Source organism: Astatotilapia calliptera, chromosome 16 (genome assembly GCF_900246225.1).
Source record: "Astatotilapia calliptera chromosome 16, fAstCal1.2, whole genome shotgun sequence".
NCBI classification, from domain to species: Eukaryota; Metazoa; Chordata; class Actinopteri; order Cichliformes; family Cichlidae; genus Astatotilapia; species Astatotilapia calliptera.
In genome coordinates, this window is record NC_039317.1 from 31872153 (window position 1) to 31889957 (window position 17805).

The window sequence follows — 17805 nt, forward strand, 5'->3', positions numbered from 1 at the left end:
TGTATGTATATATATATATATATATATATATATATATATATATATATATATATATATATATATATATATATATATATATATATATATATATATATATATATATATATATATATATATATATATAAAATCTAGACAGCCAGTGACCTCTAGAGGAATTAGGTGATACCTACACTCCATTTTTAAAAAGCTTTCTGAGAACAGAAAGTTGAAGAAACAACATAATATTCTAAATAGCACTTTTTAAACCCATTTTACAGCCATATAGACAAACTAATCCACCCTGGCTGACAAACTGATGATTTTTAACAGAAAATACTTGGCTTTGTTGACTAATACAGCAGGTAATAAGCTTTTGCAGGTCAGTCCTATATGTAGAAGTCTGAAAGTCTGATACTAAACAGCAAATGAAGAAATATTTTACTCAATTAGTCCCAAAACACACAAACATATTTTTACATGTACGCTTACGTGGTATCTCAAACTAAACGGACCACAGATCATTTTTAAAAATGATTTAAAATTGTAGTTTAACCTTGACAGTGACAGCAACATTATAGAAGAGGAAAAGAAATAATTTATATACCTGCAATTAAAATGCATCTGTCAATATGAGGGCTTTAATAATATGTCAAGTTATCTGCAATTAGAATGTTTTTCCACTTTTACAAATCTGATTTTTTGACTTAAAGAAGCAAAATGATGCACAAACAGCTCCAAACATTGCAACAATCAGAAGAGCAAATGTGACATTAAGTCCGGTCTCAGCATTGCGGACAGAGAGCTCCATACCAAGGAACCTCACAGTGGCATTGTTGTCAGTGATTGGTGGTGCAGCTGTTTCTGCAGAAAAGACACAGAAACCAAAGTTTTCGTATTATTTTTTAACATTTGCAGGCAGTAACTGTAAATCAAAGCCCTATTTTACCTGTTGTTAGAATTCCTCCACAGAAATTGCATTAAGGTTTAAATTTATTTGGTGTGGTGTAGCAGGTTTGACTACAACTACAGTTGCTAGCACTCTGCTAGCAACTGAACTGGACCTCTGAATTTTGTTCTCAGTATTCTGAGCACTTTTAATGCTATTATTTACAACAAGGTTTCTTGCATGTCTATACACCTCTAAGTAGCAGGTGTCTGTGAGCTGGTAAGAAAGACACTAACAAAATGAAAACATTAGCTTTCACTATGTCAGAGCATTATTTTTGCACCGTGTCTAATTATCATGCTAATTTTAGCTATTTGTTAGTAAGCTAGTGCTGTAAACTAACACACTTGCAAACATCTTACATCTGTCTAAATGATCTGCATTCATACAATACACAAGCTCAACTCTGCTATAATGCTTAAGCTCAACTTACAAAATGCTTGTATGCAGGAATAGATATTTAGGACCCCCTCAGTATCCCTGTTCCTTCTGATCATGGAACTGCATATCGTATTGCAGCTGTCCAGTTTAGGTGTCCTAAAAGGCTTGCTTTTGCACTGTGGAAGCACCTTGTTAGGTGGGAATTCCACTTCTCTTAACTTTAATGCATTTTGCAGTTTTTAGCAATGTAACTGTGTCAATGGAGAGCCAGCCTGGCTGGTTAGCATTAGCTGAAAACTTCCCACACAAATATATTGTGTTCTGACTTTAAAGTACCAAGTTGGTAATAGCCATAATGCTGAACTGATACAACTAAACATAGACTTTAAATATTTATGTTTACAGTAGGTTGGCCACGTACTTATCTTTTATGTACTATTTACAATCCATGGTGTCAATTTACCTTCCACAGGATTCAAGCACTCATGTCCTGACGCAGGGTGAGGGAATCCATTGCAGGTTATGATTTTAGAGTAGTCGGAAACAGATTTCTTAGCTACTCGAGAAATATTAGGGTCTGAATGATTCACGTAAAAAAACCCAAATCTCTCTGAAAAGCCTTTAGCCCACTCAAAGTTGTCCATCAGTGACCAAGCTGTGTAGCCACGGATGTCTACACCATCTAGTAAGTAAGCTGGGAAGAGAAAAGAGATAAGTTAACTTTTTTGCACTTAAAATCTAGTTTCTTAATGTTTCCACAAAAGAAAAAGAAAAAACAGCCACATTTTATCTGAGACATATTTATAGCCTTCTTCTCTAACTGTGCTGGTCCTAAATAGATTTAAAGATAAATTTTTCATACCTTTTAACGCCTGGTTGATGTATTTTTCGTAGTAGTGGCTCCTGTGAGTATCATTTAGATCAACAGTGCCCCGCTCTGAGATGCCATTCTCAGTGATAATAATTGGTGGATTTCCATATTCCTCCTTGATAAAATTAAGTATTCTGCGGAATCCAAATGGTGTGACTTTCAGCCAGCCTGAACCTGAATCCAGCCAGGTGAGATCAACAGTTGACCCTGCACCCCTGTGAAGATCAAAAAGGTTAGATTTTTGAGTTTGAGTAAAACAATGAAATAAGTTTCACATTTCAGTAAACGGCCACAGCAGAGAACAAAGTCAGCTGTGCTAAATCTGTTGGTTTCTTTTATTAGAAGAAAAATGAAAGATTACTCTATTAATATTTATCTAACGTTTGCTTACTTGTCTCCATCATAGTGCTGAAGGTTCTTATAGTCCACAGGGAATGTTAGGACAGTGGTGTAATAGTTGAACCCAAAATAATCATAAGTGCCTTTAATTCTTTTAACCTCCTCCGGAGTGAACTCAGGCAGCCTGGAAAATGGAAGTGAAACCAACAGGTTATGTGGTTGTTGAAAAAAGGACCAAACAACAAAAAAAGTGAAAATGTCCTGCTGCTTTTAAAGGTAACTTTATAGCAATTTTTTTTTCCTTTTGGGGCCTAAATCTACTTTTTGAATACCTAGATTCTGACAGACCAGCAGCAAGGCTTCGCTCACGAATGACTGTCTTCATTATGTCATTGTAGTCGCCATTATATACAGGATGGGCAAACCAGCCAATGTAGAACTGCACAAAAAGACACACAAAAGACACTTGAAATAACCACTATGACATATTGCTTTAAAATATAAGAAGAACTGGTGTACCTGAATGGCGCGTATTGCAGCATCATAGTCCTCCTGCTTATAAGGATTTCTGGGTTCAGACCAGTCAGAGTTAATTGTGATGGAGATAATTCCATTCTGTTTGGCCCTGTACTTGTCATTGTAAATATGCCAGGCCTCAGCATGAGCTTTAAGCAGGTTGTGACCAACAACGTAGGGCAGAGTACCTGGTCGGAAACTGATCCCTGGAGACAAACAGACACATTTGCAGCCTCTTTATATTTTTTGTTGTTGAGGGTTTGGTCAAGGATTGCTTTATTGTTTTTACAGAAGACATATTGTTTGATGTTTGAAACAGTACATTTTGTTTTGAACAATTTTGGTGTCCTTATATACAGTTTTGCATGTTCAGTAACAGTACTATTCCTATTTGTTAAATAAAGCAGACAACCAGGAATACTAAAGCATAAAGCTCACCTGGGGCACCTACTCCATAACCATGTCCTATCATGGCTACATTGTAGGGTTCGTTAATAGTTATCCAAAATTTCACTTTGTGGCCAAGTCTGTCAAAGATGAAGTCAGCATAATCTCTGAATTTGGTAACAATAGTGTCATTTTCCCATCCCCCAATATCCTGCAGGGCTTGTGGAAGGTCCCAGTGGTACAGAGTGACCTGAAAGCAAAGGGAAAGGGTTTACTGACGTTATTGAATTTACCAATTCTAGTACAGTTCTTTTAGCTGTAATTATACATACATGAGGCTGAATGTTTGCAGCAATCAGTGCATCCACCAGTCTGTGGTAGTAATTGAGTCCAGCCTCATTAATGTAGTTGGTGGTACCATCAGGAAGGACCCTTGACCATGATATGGAGAATCGATAATGGGTCACCTTGAGTTGCTTTAATATGGCAACATCCTCTTCTACTTTATTGTAACTGTCACAAGCTATGTCCCCATTGTCATCATTGGAGATTCGGAGATGAGTGTGAGCAAACTTGTCCCAAATACTGAGACCTTTTCCATCAGCTCTCCACCCTCCTTCAATCTGAAAGGAATAAGTATAAAACAGTAATTTGAAACGAATGAAAATAGAGTAAGCATTGCAATATATGTGCAGTGGCCTTATCTAGGGTACCTGGTATGATGCTGTGGCAGTACTCCAAATGAAATCATCTTGAAAATGTCCATAAAGTACCTTCTCATCATCTGGCAATGGGAAACCATTATCCTTTATGATGTTATAATAGAAATGAGCTGAGTACTTGGGTGTTCTTGACCGATTTGGGTTACTGAAGTCCACGTGGTGCAGGCCAAATCCAACGTTGTACCCATTAAGCCACTCAAAAGAATCCATTAGAGAGGTTGCAGTGTATCCTTTCACAGTCACACCATCAACTTTATAGGCTGTAATGTAAACAAGCGCACAAAAAAATTAGGTACATTAAAAATACTTATAATGATCGTGCAATGTAGCTAATAAAATCACTTTGACAGTATACCTTTCAGAGCCTCATCAATATAGGCCTTGTAAAAAAACACTCTGGCAGAATCATCCCAAGTTGTCTGTGCTTCTGTAGCAACTCCGTTCTCAGTAATATAAATCTCTGGATCACCATACTCCTCCTTTATCCAGTTGAGGAGTCGCCTCAAGCCCCAGGCCACAACTTTTTGGTTAGGAATGGCTGTAGTTGGTGAATCATTTTCCTCTTCTTCCTTGAAGTCCCAGTCATATTCATAAGACGCAGGGCTAAGCCGAGCTGTAACATGGCTTACAATCTTTGTAGTGTAATGATTTACACAGAATACGTCAGCAGTTCCCTTGATGAAGTTCTTTTCTTCTTCAGTAAAGGAAGGAAGTCTTGACTGTGGAAGACCTTGGATTTCACTTTTGTTCCCAACTTGCCACTTCAGTGCATCAGGATAGTCACCATTCTTAAAAATAGGATGTGCAAACCATCCCAGTTGGAACTGCATCGCCCGGTCAGCAGCCACCACTTCACGGCGAACGCTGACATCTTTAGGTTCAGCCCAATCAGCATTGAGGGCTATGGAGATTAGACCACCCTGAGACTGGCGATACTTGTCATCATATGTATGGTAGGCCTTGGCATGGGCTTTAATGAGGTTGTGTGCAACTATGTATGGTCCATACCCTGGGTCCTTAACATTTGGTGGCATATTTCCAAGTCCATATCCAGACCATGCAATTGTCTGAGGCTGGTTAATGGTTATCCAGAATTTCACTCTGTCACCAAATGTAGCAAAGCAGAAGTCGCAATAGTCATTAAAAATGTCTATCATCTCTGCACTTTCCCAGCCATTGACCTTTTGCAAAGCTTCAGGAAGGTCCCAGTGGTACAGTGTTACCATGGGTTCGATATTGTACGCTATAAGACCATCAATGAGTCTGTTGTAGTAGTCAACACCTTTCTGGTTGAGGGACTTACGTGTGCCATCAGGAAAGATCCTGGACCAGGACAAAGAGAATCTGTATGACTTCACCCTCAGAGCCCGCAGCATGTAGAGATCTTCATTAAGTCTGTTGTAACTGTCACAGGCTACATTGCCGTTTGCATTATCAGGAATAGTGTTAGTTGTCTGAGTGAATGTATCCCATATACTAGGACCTTTGCCATCAGCATTCCAGCCACCTTCAATTTGGTAGGCCGAAGAAGAAATTCCCCAACTGAAGCCCTCAGGAAAAGTGCCATAATGGTACATTTTTCTATCAAAGTTTGACTGTGAAGAGAATTTCTCCCAAACTACCTTTGCCTGAGATGGAACTTCTGAGGGTGGTAAAGCAGCTAAACGTCGAGTTAATGGCCTTTCTGCAGCTTTAAACTTCTTACTTTTTTGTGAATTGAAACCGTTTTGCTCGATAATCTCAGCGTACAAATATGCAGATTGCTTTGGGGTCCTTGGTCTGGATCCCACTTCAAAGTTGACATAGTGAAGACCAAATCTTTGGCTGTAGCCTTGGTTTGCCTCAAATCCATCCATGAGTGACTGCACTGTGAATCGCTGCACATCCACTCCATCTGTGAGTGTTGCTACAAAATGAACACACAAAAACAAAATTAATATTTGAATTATTTTAACTCTCTCTCTAAAAAAAATGTGCCTTCAAATTGGGGAAATCTCCAACACTAACCTTTCAGGGCCTCATTGATGTAACTTTTCATATAGTCCATTCTGCTGGTGTCAGTGAGACTGTCAACACTGTAATCTGTTGGCATCCCATTTCCTGTTATGTATACAGGTAATTTGTTAGCACTCAGGTATTCTGTTGCAATGTAGTTCAGGAGCCTTCTAAGTCCCCAAGGAACAGGATAGATCCAGTCAGAAGCTGTGGAACTCCATGTGGGGTCCACAGTTGCATGGAAGTCACCCACACCGTCAGGACCAGGGGTGCACCCACCATCACTGTTGCTGACCAGCCGAGAAGTATAGTGATTTAAACCAAAAAAGTCAGCAGTACCAAGTATCCTCTTGCTCTCTGTGGGAGTGAAAACTGGGAGCTTTGCTGGTACAGAGTCAGGGCATGCTGTTTTCTTCTGTTCCACCTGATCTTTGAGTATTGCAGGATAATCTCCGTCTACAAATATGGGATGTGCAAACCAGCCCAGCATAAACTGCAGGTAACGGTCTGCAGCTGCTACGTCTTCAGGTTTGGCAGGGTCACTGGGCTCAGCCCAGTCAGAGTTCAAGGCAATGCCCACTTTTCCTCCTTGTGTTTTTCTGTAATTGTCATTATAGACATGCCAGGCCTCGGCATGGGACTTGAGAATATTGTGAGTGACCTGATAATGCAAAATCAAATGTTAAGTACATTAGTGCAATAATTACACTTGTAATAAAGTGATTAATTACAGTATTCTAATAACATCACTGTCACCTGATAGGAAGATTCCACATAGTCCTTTACTCCTGGGGCATGCACACCAGTACCATACCCGGCATGGCTCACTACCCAGGGACTATTGAATGTGTTCCAGATCTTGACTCTGTCTCCAAACCTGGAGAAGCAGAAATCTGCATAGTCTTTGAAGGCCTCTACAATGGAGGCATTGGTCCATCCACCATAATTCTGGAGTGCTTGAGGCAGATCCCAGTGGTACAGAGTGACAATGGGTTGTATGCCAGATGCAACGAGAGCATTTATCAGCTGGTCATAGTATTGAGCTCCTTTTTCTGATTGGCTCTGTCGGTACCCTGTGGGGAAAATACGGGCCCAAGAGATGGAAAACTGGTAGGTGTCGACCTGAAGACCTCGCAGAAGGTAGACATCATAATCTACCTTACGGTAACTGTCGCAAGCTAGGTCAGCTGTCTGATTTGCAAAGGCCAAGCCCTCATGACCAAACCGGTCCCAAATAGTCTCTCCTTTCCCACCTTCTGACCAGCCACCTTCAGTCTTAAAGGATACGCTGGAGGTGGCCCACTGGAAGCCAGAGGGGAATGATTCCTGAAGGAAAAGATCTCGTTCTGCTGTAGTCTGGGACTTAAATTTATCCCACACAGTCTGATAACTGTTTCTTAACCCTGTCATCCTGGTGTGGTGTGAACCTGCATGACTTTCAGAAAATAAAAAGACATAAATATCACACGTGAACTTAAAAAAAAATAGAATAACAATATATGTGAATCAGAAAATGAACTCTTACTTGACAAGAGCATCTTCCATGTCCAGCTTGCCTAACACGTCCTTCATGTCACATCCCATAATATTCAGGCCATTGTCCATCAGGACTGTGTTGTGGTCAAGAAACAGTTAAGTCTTGTCAGTTATAAAACAGTAAGTATAAAGAAATAAAAAATGCATTCCCTTTGGATGGGTTGCTACAGACGTCTGGTGAGAATGTCATGTTAACAACACCTTTAGAAATATATTTACTTAGAAACACACTTGGTAATGTGTTCAGTACTTATTTTACCCGCCCTATTTGTACATTTGGCAGCTCAATTGAGGACAAAATGCAGAATTTAATAGTATAGAATGTAATGTTATAATACATTATGTAATATCAGATTAGGATGGTGTATCCTAATAAAATGGGTCATAATATTTGCTTATATTTGCTAATACTTGGGTTACCAAAAGAAATTTTAGTCAACTAAAATCTACAGTGCAAACACTTTCTTCATTTAACCCAATATTCTTGGTACAATGCATCTGTCATAACAGTTATGCAGAAAGCATTGACTGTGGTCCAACATTTTCTATTAGCACTTTACTGGCTCATAATATGATGACATGACACTCATCACTTTCACTTGATAACTCTTCCACTTTTATGAGAGCAGTATTGTCAATTTTTACAGTGTTGACTAATGTTATATTAATGTGTTTTTTCTTCAGTAAATACCAGAGGATTTCTTTATTTGACATAATATTTTTTTTATTTTTCCATGATTACCAGTGTGAGCACTGGTTTCAGTGGCGCTGGTCATTGTTTTGGTGTTAATATCTCTTAACAGTTCCACATATTATACGATATTAACTTCATCTTCTGGTTTAAGTGTAATACACTTCATCTACCTCCAGTCAGACGCAAAAGTTTGTATGGCAAATCACTGTCATATTTATGAAAGCTCATGGGGCTAGGAAACCTCACTGTCCACTTTTAGTCACCGGTGCTAGTTTCAGTCAGTATGCAAATGTACTCTTTATAAGGTTGGGGAAACCTGCATGCAGTTAAGACTGAAGAAGTCACTTGGATGAGTGATGAAACGTTACTCCAACTGAAAACTCTACATCCAGATGAACAGAATTAACTTTTTGAGATTATATGCTATATATCTGTAAATACAAATTTAGTTGTATAGCTCTTCATATTCATTGGTAATTTAATGGAAAATAACAGCATAAAATATAATTGTATTTACCATTTAAAAAATTTCCAAGAACTTGATAATTACTCTGGGAACAGTCATGAGCAGTCATCTTGTACAGCAGGATAGGCAAGTTCCCAATGGACATCTACAGTGTTACAGAATATGCAGATGCAGCAGTTTAACAGTAATGCAAAATCTGAAAAGCTAGGAATTTTTTCATCATGTGTTTACTCTACCTGTATCCTCCTTAGCTCGTTTTCAAAATTTGAGGAGATAACACAGTTATATTCAATGTGCACCGACAAGAAATCCATCTATTAAAAATAGAAGATACACAACGGCATACCATTACACTCAAGCCTCTTGATCAAAAAATAAACTGTATGTGATACTCTTTGATGTATATATAACACACTACTATTGTTTCAAAAATACACCATTACATAGTCATGTGAAACACAAAGTGCCAGAACATCATTGTTTAAAAAAAATTTATGGGGCGACCGTGGCTCAGGGGGTTGGGAAGCGCATCTGTAACCGGAAGGTCGCCGGTTCGATCCCCGGGCTCTCTGTCCTGGTCGTTGTGTCCTTGGGCAAGACACTTTACCCTACTGGTGTTGGCCAGAGGGGCCGATGGTGCGATATGGCAGCCTCGCTTCTGTCAGTCTGCCCCAGGGCAGCTGTGGCTACAACCGTAGCTGCCTCCACCAGTGTGTGAATGAACAGTGGCATTGTAAAGCGCTTTGGGTGCCTTGAAAAGTGCTATATAAATCCAATCCATTATTATTAAAAAAATTGTCAATTTGTCATATAAATGAATGTAAAGCATCTTTTGTGAGTCACCACAATAGACAGTTCAGTATAATTAATTTGGCATGGATCTTTATGTTTTATGAACTGTCACAGAAATTTCTCTCAAACTGTGGACCTTTAACACATTGCTAAAACCGTATCAATTCATTTTCAACCATACCAAATTAGGTTGAAATATAATTTTTTATTTACATAGCATTAAACATGAAAATAGCACATTGCAACCCACAACCACCAAACATGTGGTCCTCTCGTTACATCAAACGGAAAACAGGCAACCATGTTTGAGAAAATATTCAAAGTGCACAAACCAGAGATAGCCATTTCTGAAAGTAGCATTAATACCATGCAGAAATATGAAACAGGAAAACAGGACAGCGCTGTTCACAACCACCAAACACGCAAACCAGGGGAAGTATGCTTCAAACGGTGATACAGCCTACTCTGAGCTGTCGCTTTCTTGTTCAAGTATCTGGCACTGGGTTCAGAGTAAAATCCTATCTGCCTCACACAGCCCTCCATGAGAAGAATAAATGTGATGTTATTTTCCATCTTTTTTCATTGCATTGCAACTACATCTCTTATAAAGAAACCACACAATATCATATCTTAAGCCTTGGATTGTAGCCTCAGAGATGCTAAGCAACATCAACAAGCTTTTGATTTGGTTAAATCACAAGCTTTAACCATTGCCTGGTAGGCAAGACTGGCCTACCAGGCAATAAGAGTTTGGATTTAACAGCATGTCATTTTACCCCAATTCCTTTGGTCCCCCCTGATATATGAGGCATCTAGATCTTGGACAGAGAACTCACTTTGGTAAATGGTAAATGGCCTGCATTTGTATAGCGCTTTTCTAGTCCATAGGACCCCAAAGCGCTTTACACTACATTCAGTCATTCACCCATTCACACACTGGCGATAGCAAGCTACATTGTAGCCACAGCTGCCCTGGGGCACACTGACAGAGGCGAGGCTGCCGGACACAGGCGCCACCAGGCCCTCTGACCACCACCAGTAGGCAAACACGGGGTTAGTATCTTGCCCAAGGATATTTGGCATGCAGCCAGGATGCAGCCTGGGATCGAACCACCGACCTTCTGATTAGTGGCTGACCTGCCACCTGAGCTACAGCCACCCCCTACTTTCTTTATGCGCTGTTGCTTGAGTCTTCATGCAGGCTGAGCAGTGTTTCATACAGTGATCGAACAACTGTGATCAGGCTCATGGTTTAGGCTCAAGAAAAATCTGATGAGCAGAATGTGGGCATATGACAACAAGGTGAAAGGGTGTGTGATGAAGAAAGATCACTTGGAATTTAATCGGGCTGTTGGGTTGGGTTGCTGATCCAAGCTGTGTATGATTATCTTATCTAGGCAAGCTAATCTCCAATTCAAGGGTAAAGGTGATTCTCCCTGTACCCTCAAAAAGCTTCGCATATTTCTAATAGCTCTGGGCAAATAAGCATGTCTCATTGTTATTTTCAGATTGATTTTCTTTTCAATTTTAACAATAAAGGGACTTGGTCTTAATTAAAGCTTAAGGTATACATAATGTTTACATACATAATGAAATAGAGTATTTAACTTACTGCTGTTGAATCTTTAATGTGGGAGAGGGAAGTCATATCTGTTGCTCTCAACCCAATTGACAGACGTCTTCCTGTAAATGTAGAAGCATTTAAATCTTTTTTTAATATTTATTTTAATATAAAATGTCTGCTGTAAAAATGGCTTGTTGGGTCAAACTGTACAGTGACATACATACAAGATTATTTTAGTGAATTCAATTGCTGCTGAGATAATCATGACGGTAATATGTCTGATAAATAATGTTTTGAAGGCTTTCAGTATCAGTTGGCCATAAAGTATTTTTAACAGTATTTTAACTTCTTAAGACGTACAGAAAATCTGATGTGTTGTGTAATATTACAAAAACGCCTAAAATACACATCTATGTGTTTATTTTATGACACCAAAATGTAACTTCTTGACATATATGAGAACTGGAAAACAGCAAATATGACATTTAATGGTCATTTATTTTTGTTTGTTTTATTTACCTTTTGATAGTAGTTTCCAATCAAACTTGATTTTTAAAATGCTTATTTTTTTTTAGCAGTTTTCTCAAAATACTGATTTTGTGTTTTTAAAGGTGAAATTAAAAACTTCTTTTGTAAAAGCCTTTGCATCTGATTTCTCAGCAACATTTTTAAAATAGCTTATTTTAAGGAATGTTTTGGAGAAATTTCTCAAGATTTCTTACTTCTGATTTTTACTCTATTTGCTTAGTATCTCATCTTAATTGTCTCTTTTTCTTCTAACTCACCTTTGTCAGGAAAGCGCTGATGGTACATCTGGTAAATGTTCTTGTTTAGTTGAAGGAAGTTCTGCAGAAAACTGGGAGCATGTGCAGGCTGCCCGTCATGCCAAACACCATCCAGTGTCAACCATGAGTGTGCAAGTGGTGCAAACTCTTGGAAGGCAAACTCTGCATACTGCTGAAACATCTGTGCCAGCTCCTGGCTCTCCCAGCCTCCATACCTTGATTGCAGAGACTCTGGAACTGTCCATCCATGAAGGATGACCAGAGGCTGAAGACCTGCTTCCAGCAGCTGTTTCAGCAGGGTCTGGTAACATCTAACCACAGCCTGCTGGGGCTGGCTGGGGTGGCCTGTAGGAAGAAGTTGAGCCCATGACAGCGGTACTTTGAAGTGGGTCATCCCTCTGCTCTGCAGGTACTCAAAGTACTGCTTAGAGCCAGGAGGAACGGGATGACTGCAGTCAAAGGCATCATTTATGTTTCTGTCTGAGCTTCTGACCACCTGCTTTGTCAGAGGCCCTGCAAGAAGCATGAAGTCCACCCTTCCATTCACCTCACTGCTCTGACAACCACGGAGACAAAAAACGTACAGACAAAAGACCCACAACAACTTCTTCATTGTGGCTCAAAAGAAAGGAACGAAGTGAAAATATTCACTGGTTGCAGAGTTCTTTAAGGCAACTTTTGTTCCTTCTTATTGCATAATTACCCAATCAAGATCGGTATCTTGTGTAATTATTACAAGTGAACATGTTTATTGTAGCTGTGAAATATGGTCAGAAAGACTCTGGACTCAATCTACTGATAATTGAATCCCTATCTTGCAGTGATCTGAAAAGTCTCGAATTTGCAGCTGCAATATACCTTTTAAAATGTATAATTTTTATATCAGTGTGAGTTACAGTATATCAGTTAAAAGGAAAAACCAGATAATTAGCAGAAAACAAGCATGAGAAGATATTTTAGTCAGTTAGTTCTGCAGTTCAAAAGACCAAGGGGAGTGAATTAAAACTGAGTATTTTTCTCACCAGCTTAATTTCTATGTAGATGAACTGGAGTATCAGCTACAGCTGTCAAAACAAAATATCCATCATAAACCACTATCAGCTTCTTGATACTCAACCTCCTGACTTGCATAAACAAGGCTATTAAAATCTCCCGAACTTTCAAGGTACAATGATAAGTAATGGTTATACAGCCAAAACTGTATTGCTCCGTAATACAGGCACGTGCAGAGGGGGGGGGCTAGAGGGGCTTGAGCACCCGCCCCTTTCCTGATGGGTGCCCAAAGTGCCCTTTTGTTGAGGCAACTTTTTTAAAAAAAAATTTACTTTTTATTTATTTATTTTTTTTTATGTGTGTGTGCGTGCGTGCGGAGTCCTGTCTGTGCCCCTCAACAATAATATTTAACTAGTCTATTAATCACAGTTTTGCTAAATAAAAGGATCTGGCTTGCATCAGTCACATGATCACATTTAACCAATGATCGCCCTTGACGGCAGAACGCGCTGGTTACGAGCCGGGAACGAGCTCACAAAGAGCACGCGCATTTTTAGCGGTCCGGAGCTGTAGGAGAAACACAAGTTAACTCAGAGACACAGACTGATGCGACAAAACCAGTAAGTAGGTGTACAGCGCACACTGTAGTGTATAGCACCCAGGAGTATTAGCTTATTACGTACACGTTGGTAAGCTGTCTTGTGGCAACTGACGAACTGAAACAAACTAGCGTGCTGTGTGTGCAACAGCGCGACAAACATACCTGTCCTTTTATTAACTGCACAGGTAGTGCTGGTCATAGCTGCTGGCTACCTGGCTGTCATGGGTCTGTAGCTCTGTCACCGTTTTAGGGAACATATTTAGTTTTAAAGTATTTAGAAACATATTTAGTTTTAAAGTAAGTTTCCGGGCTTTTCCTGCCTTTCTGGAGGGATTATATTTCACTAAAAAACGATCTAATATGCATGACCACATAATTATGCATTATTATAATTATAATATATTAAAAAAGAACATACATTATATTTTAAAGAACATACATTAAGAAGCAGATTATATTAGATTTATATTTTAAATAAGACAAAATTTGGATTTTACAGCAGTAAAATTATTGTATTTCTACAGTTTAAAAATGTAATAACCCCTGCACAGAGTGGATAGTGAAACAAATGGAATCATCATAAATACATTATTTCATATTTATTACTTCCCCCTCCTCATTGCTTTATTATTGTAGCTCTAGTAATAAATAATAATGTAAGGATTCTGGATGAGCACCATGATGCCCATAGTATATACAGCAGGGCTCGCAAAATTTCAAAATCCCTGGTAGCCCTTCGGGCAGGGACGCTTCAGTTTTTGGTAGCCCAAAATAAATTTAAGTAGCCCAAATAAAAAAGAGAGCAATTTTTTGATTGATGTTTTGTTTCCTGTTTTGTTTCCATTACAATATTATACTTTAATGTATAATATTGTAATGGAAACAAAACATTAATCAAAAAATTATTGAAACACAAATTACAACATTGTATAAAAATTACAATCATCAACTCAAATATTTGGTACTAATTGAACAGAAATTTCTATGAACTTGTAAGAACTGTAGAACATGAATCAGTCTGTGTCAGATCCTGAATATGAAATTTCCACTGAAGTCACGGGTAAGAGGCAAGTGGAACCAAGATCGAGGCCATTTGCTTTTTGAAGTTTGCAAAGACTGCTAAATTTTGCCAGAGGTAGTTCACTCTTTGCAACACAGTACGCTGTTCTAAACAGATTTTTCAGGTTTATTTTTAGTATGTTATTTGCAATTGGTGTTTGTTCTGGGAAAGATATTGCAGACTGAGCAATAATGCATTTCTTGCATTTCTCATGGGCTCTAATGGGGGCCTTTCTTAAAATGACTGGTCCCAGTAACAAAGGCGCTTGTCGACTCAGAAATCGAGGGAAAACCAACAACACACCCGGCAGAACATTAGGCCTATGTTATTTGCACGGGTGCACATAAGTGGTCCGCATGTGCGCATTCCCTGTCAAAATAAAAGACGCGCACCAGATAAGAAGTTTATATGGACGTTTGCGTCCATATAAAAGGCACTGTTTTTGTCCGCTAGAGTGGGATTTTCACGGCACATTCTGCATCACATCTCTGTGTGTTCATCATTTGTTTGAAGCCAGCTCACCTCCTGCAATCAGTTTTCCGAGAATACACGCTTCTTTTGTGGTTCTGACTCCTGACATTTCTTTGGAGGTAGAGGAACACCAAAGTAATTGCTTAAAGGAGCTTCTTCGACATCTTTAAGAGTTCTAAACAAATGTCTGTCCTCCTCCAGAAAATCTTATGTAAGCAAACAAGCGTTGCAACTTCTTATCTTGTGCACGTTTTTTATTTTGACAGCGAATGCGCACCTGCGGACCACTTATGTGCAGCCCTGGTTATTTAGCTCGTCATATTGCAGCCACAGAAATTATTTTGTCCATGAAACCATAAAGCTGCACTTTCTTTTTGCCTTATAGTCTGATTTGTCATAACTTTTCCGTTTTGCGGTAAGCTTTTCTTTGGCTGTCACTTCTTCACCCTGACCTGTCTTATTTGGCTCAGCAGAACTGAAATATATATCCTGCTGCTTTTACACACGCACTCACATAAGCTCAGCGATTCTCTGCGCGATCAACCTCTCACATGTTTAAGCTGCGGGAGATTTCACTTGTCATGTTTGCATAGTAAGCTAACGATTAATAAGACGATGTCAGAGGAATTGGTGCGCAAATTATCATCACTCACCAATCAGTACTGTCGCTCTCTATACACAGTTCATGCGATTGCAAAGTGAAAGCAAAAAAACAAGCGCAAATTCAAACGCGATTTCAATATGTCACATATTGACAGTGGCTCACCGATGCCAATGACATAATTACCCAGCTACATTTCTGAAAGAATGCAAAAGCATTGACATACTTTTCCTTTCTACGATAGCCCGACGGGCAGGGCAGAGAAAGATTTTGGTAGCCCGACTGGAAAAATCGCTAGCCCCGGGACGTCGGGCTAGCGATTTTGCGAGCCCTGTACAGTATTCTGAAGAAGGTCTAAAATGTCATTGTGTGTGCTTGCATGTGTGTGTTTTATTTAGATAGATTTAAAAAAAAAATATTACTCATGATATAACATTGTCCAGACATGCCTGGTAAGGACATGAGGAGGAAACAGTAGGAGCTGTGTGAGGCTACTAAAGGCAGTGCTATAACATTTTTCTGTCATCATTTTATTATAGATTAAGTGCTGGAGTTGTTAGGTGTGGATAATTAGATTATATTTATTGCAATAGCAAGTTGTGCCTTGTTCTCAGATAGACAGCAAGTGGAGAGTGATATATGAAATGATGGGATGGAAGGAAGAAGAGAAGCAAAGAGTGATTCACAGGCAGAGCCTAAATTATTTCTCACAGTTTTTTGTTGCCTTATGTTTCCAAGCGCTGTCACCAATCTTTGCATTTTGTTATTATCTCATGACACTTGTTTAATCAGCTACCATCTCTCCTATGAACTTTTTAATGTCTACAGTCTCAGATCAACACAGCCCTGCCCTTCCTATATTAGATTCTTGATGAATGTGTGTTGTTGTTATTCAGCCTGGTTCAATGTGCCCCTTTTTAACTTTGAGCACCCGCCCCTTTAAACGTCTCTGCACGGCCCTGCCGTAATATGTGCTATGTTATGAAGCGCAGTATTTAGAACCCGAATACAGACAGACAATATAAACCAACAAATCAAACTGAAAGTTGAAACTGACAATAGGAGAGACCTAACTTCAAGCAGTGGTGGTGGTGGGGGGGGGACCTGAATGCCCTCAAGTTGACTGCATTGGCAAAATTTAAATGGGCCAAATCTAAATGGAGAGGAGTTGTGTTTCTGGGGGTATTAACAGCAAAGTCACACCCTGCATGTTTTCATAGAAAAATAATTCAGTTTTCACTGAAAACTATATTAGGAGGTAAAGTTACTTTGGTAGGCTTTCTTTTGTCTTAGTTTCTTGTCCAGAACACATTTATTAGATGTACAGTATTTATGACAGTATTTATGACAGTATTTATGACAGTGCTAACTGCTTATCACAGGTCCCAAAGGTCACTTACCCACTAAGGTGGGCAAGTGAAGAAGTGAAAATAGAGTGTGCTGTACTTTAACATGAGACTGAAAAGCAAAGTTAATGACTGCATGTGGTATTAGTCATAATGAATGTCATTAAAATCACATTCATCTGTTACCAGCAACTGCTGGTGACTCCAGTGCAACAAAACGTAAATAGATATGGCAATTCCTAATGCAAAAGTTACTGTATTACACTGCTTCATTCATTTACAGCTCCTGTTCATCTGTATTATTTTTTAAATGCAATATCTCAGTGAACTGGGAAATTTGGAGATCAATTTGGAATTAGAAACAGTATTCTCAGTTTGTTTGGATAAACAGTCCTTGAAATGGTTTAAGTACTATCTTTCTATTAGAACCTGAGTTTAAAGTCAAGTCCACTCACCAGTAATATACCAAAGGTGTTCCTCAGGGATCTATTTTTGGACCTCTTTTATGTATGTTTTTCCAAGTTTACAGTATTTTTAATGTAATGTAAACAGTCTGTGTGTGATTCAATTCGGCAATCACACACACGCACATAAAAGGACCCAGCCTACAGTTCATATTCAGACCCTTCATGATCATAAAATTGAAACTGTTGATTGTTATAAATACTTTAGACTCTGGCTGGATGATAGACTCCTTTTAAAAACAATATGGAATGCCTTTCAAGAAAATTAAAGACAAAGATCAGATTTTTACATCTAA

General features: G+C 39.0%; 1 protein-coding gene across 4 annotated transcripts; it reads right to left on the reverse strand.

Annotated features, from left to right (window-relative positions):
• Window positions 1-272: 272 nt before the first annotated feature.
• On the reverse strand, window positions 273-12586 carry LOC113007898 (lactase-phlorizin hydrolase-like). 4 transcript variants are annotated; one of them, XM_026144940.1, is made up of 17 exons: window positions 11974-12586; window positions 11237-11307; window positions 9069-9146; window positions 8884-8977; window positions 7662-7746; window positions 6893-7526; window positions 6149-6797; window positions 4497-6047; window positions 4133-4401; window positions 3752-4042; window positions 3471-3669; window positions 3036-3238; window positions 2849-2955; window positions 2569-2700; window positions 2169-2392; window positions 1743-2000; window positions 273-840 (listed from the first exon to the last, which is right to left on the reverse strand). In XM_026144940.1, exons 1-17 carry the CDS (start codon window positions 12584-12586, stop codon window positions 644-646), a joined length of 5655 nt encoding a protein of 1884 aa, XP_026000725.1. In that variant the 3' UTR covers window positions 273-643. The 4 variants fall into 4 exon arrangements, with proteins under 4 accessions (XP_026000725.1, XP_026000724.1, XP_026000723.1 ...); XM_026144939.1 differs by having other exon boundaries at window positions 1770-2000; window positions 6893-7547; XM_026144938.1 differs by having other exon boundaries at window positions 1770-2000; window positions 6893-7571.
• Between the last annotated feature and the right edge of the window lie 5219 nt (window positions 12587-17805).

Excerpts from the sequence above, each read along its gene's own strand:
- LOC113007898 (XM_026144937.1), bottom strand. The coding sequence starts at position 12,586 with ATGAAGAAGTTGTTGTGGGTCTTTTGTCTGTACGTTTTTTGTCTCCGT. Across the intron at positions 8,978-9,068 it reads ACGAGCTAAGGAGGATACAG|ATGTCCATTGGGAACTTGCC; the intron begins GTAGAGTAAACA and ends GTAACACTGTAG. Across the intron at positions 7,747-8,883 it reads TCTTGGAAATTTTTTAAATG|TCCTGATGGACAATGGCCTG; the intron begins GTAAATACAATT and ends ACCACAACACAG.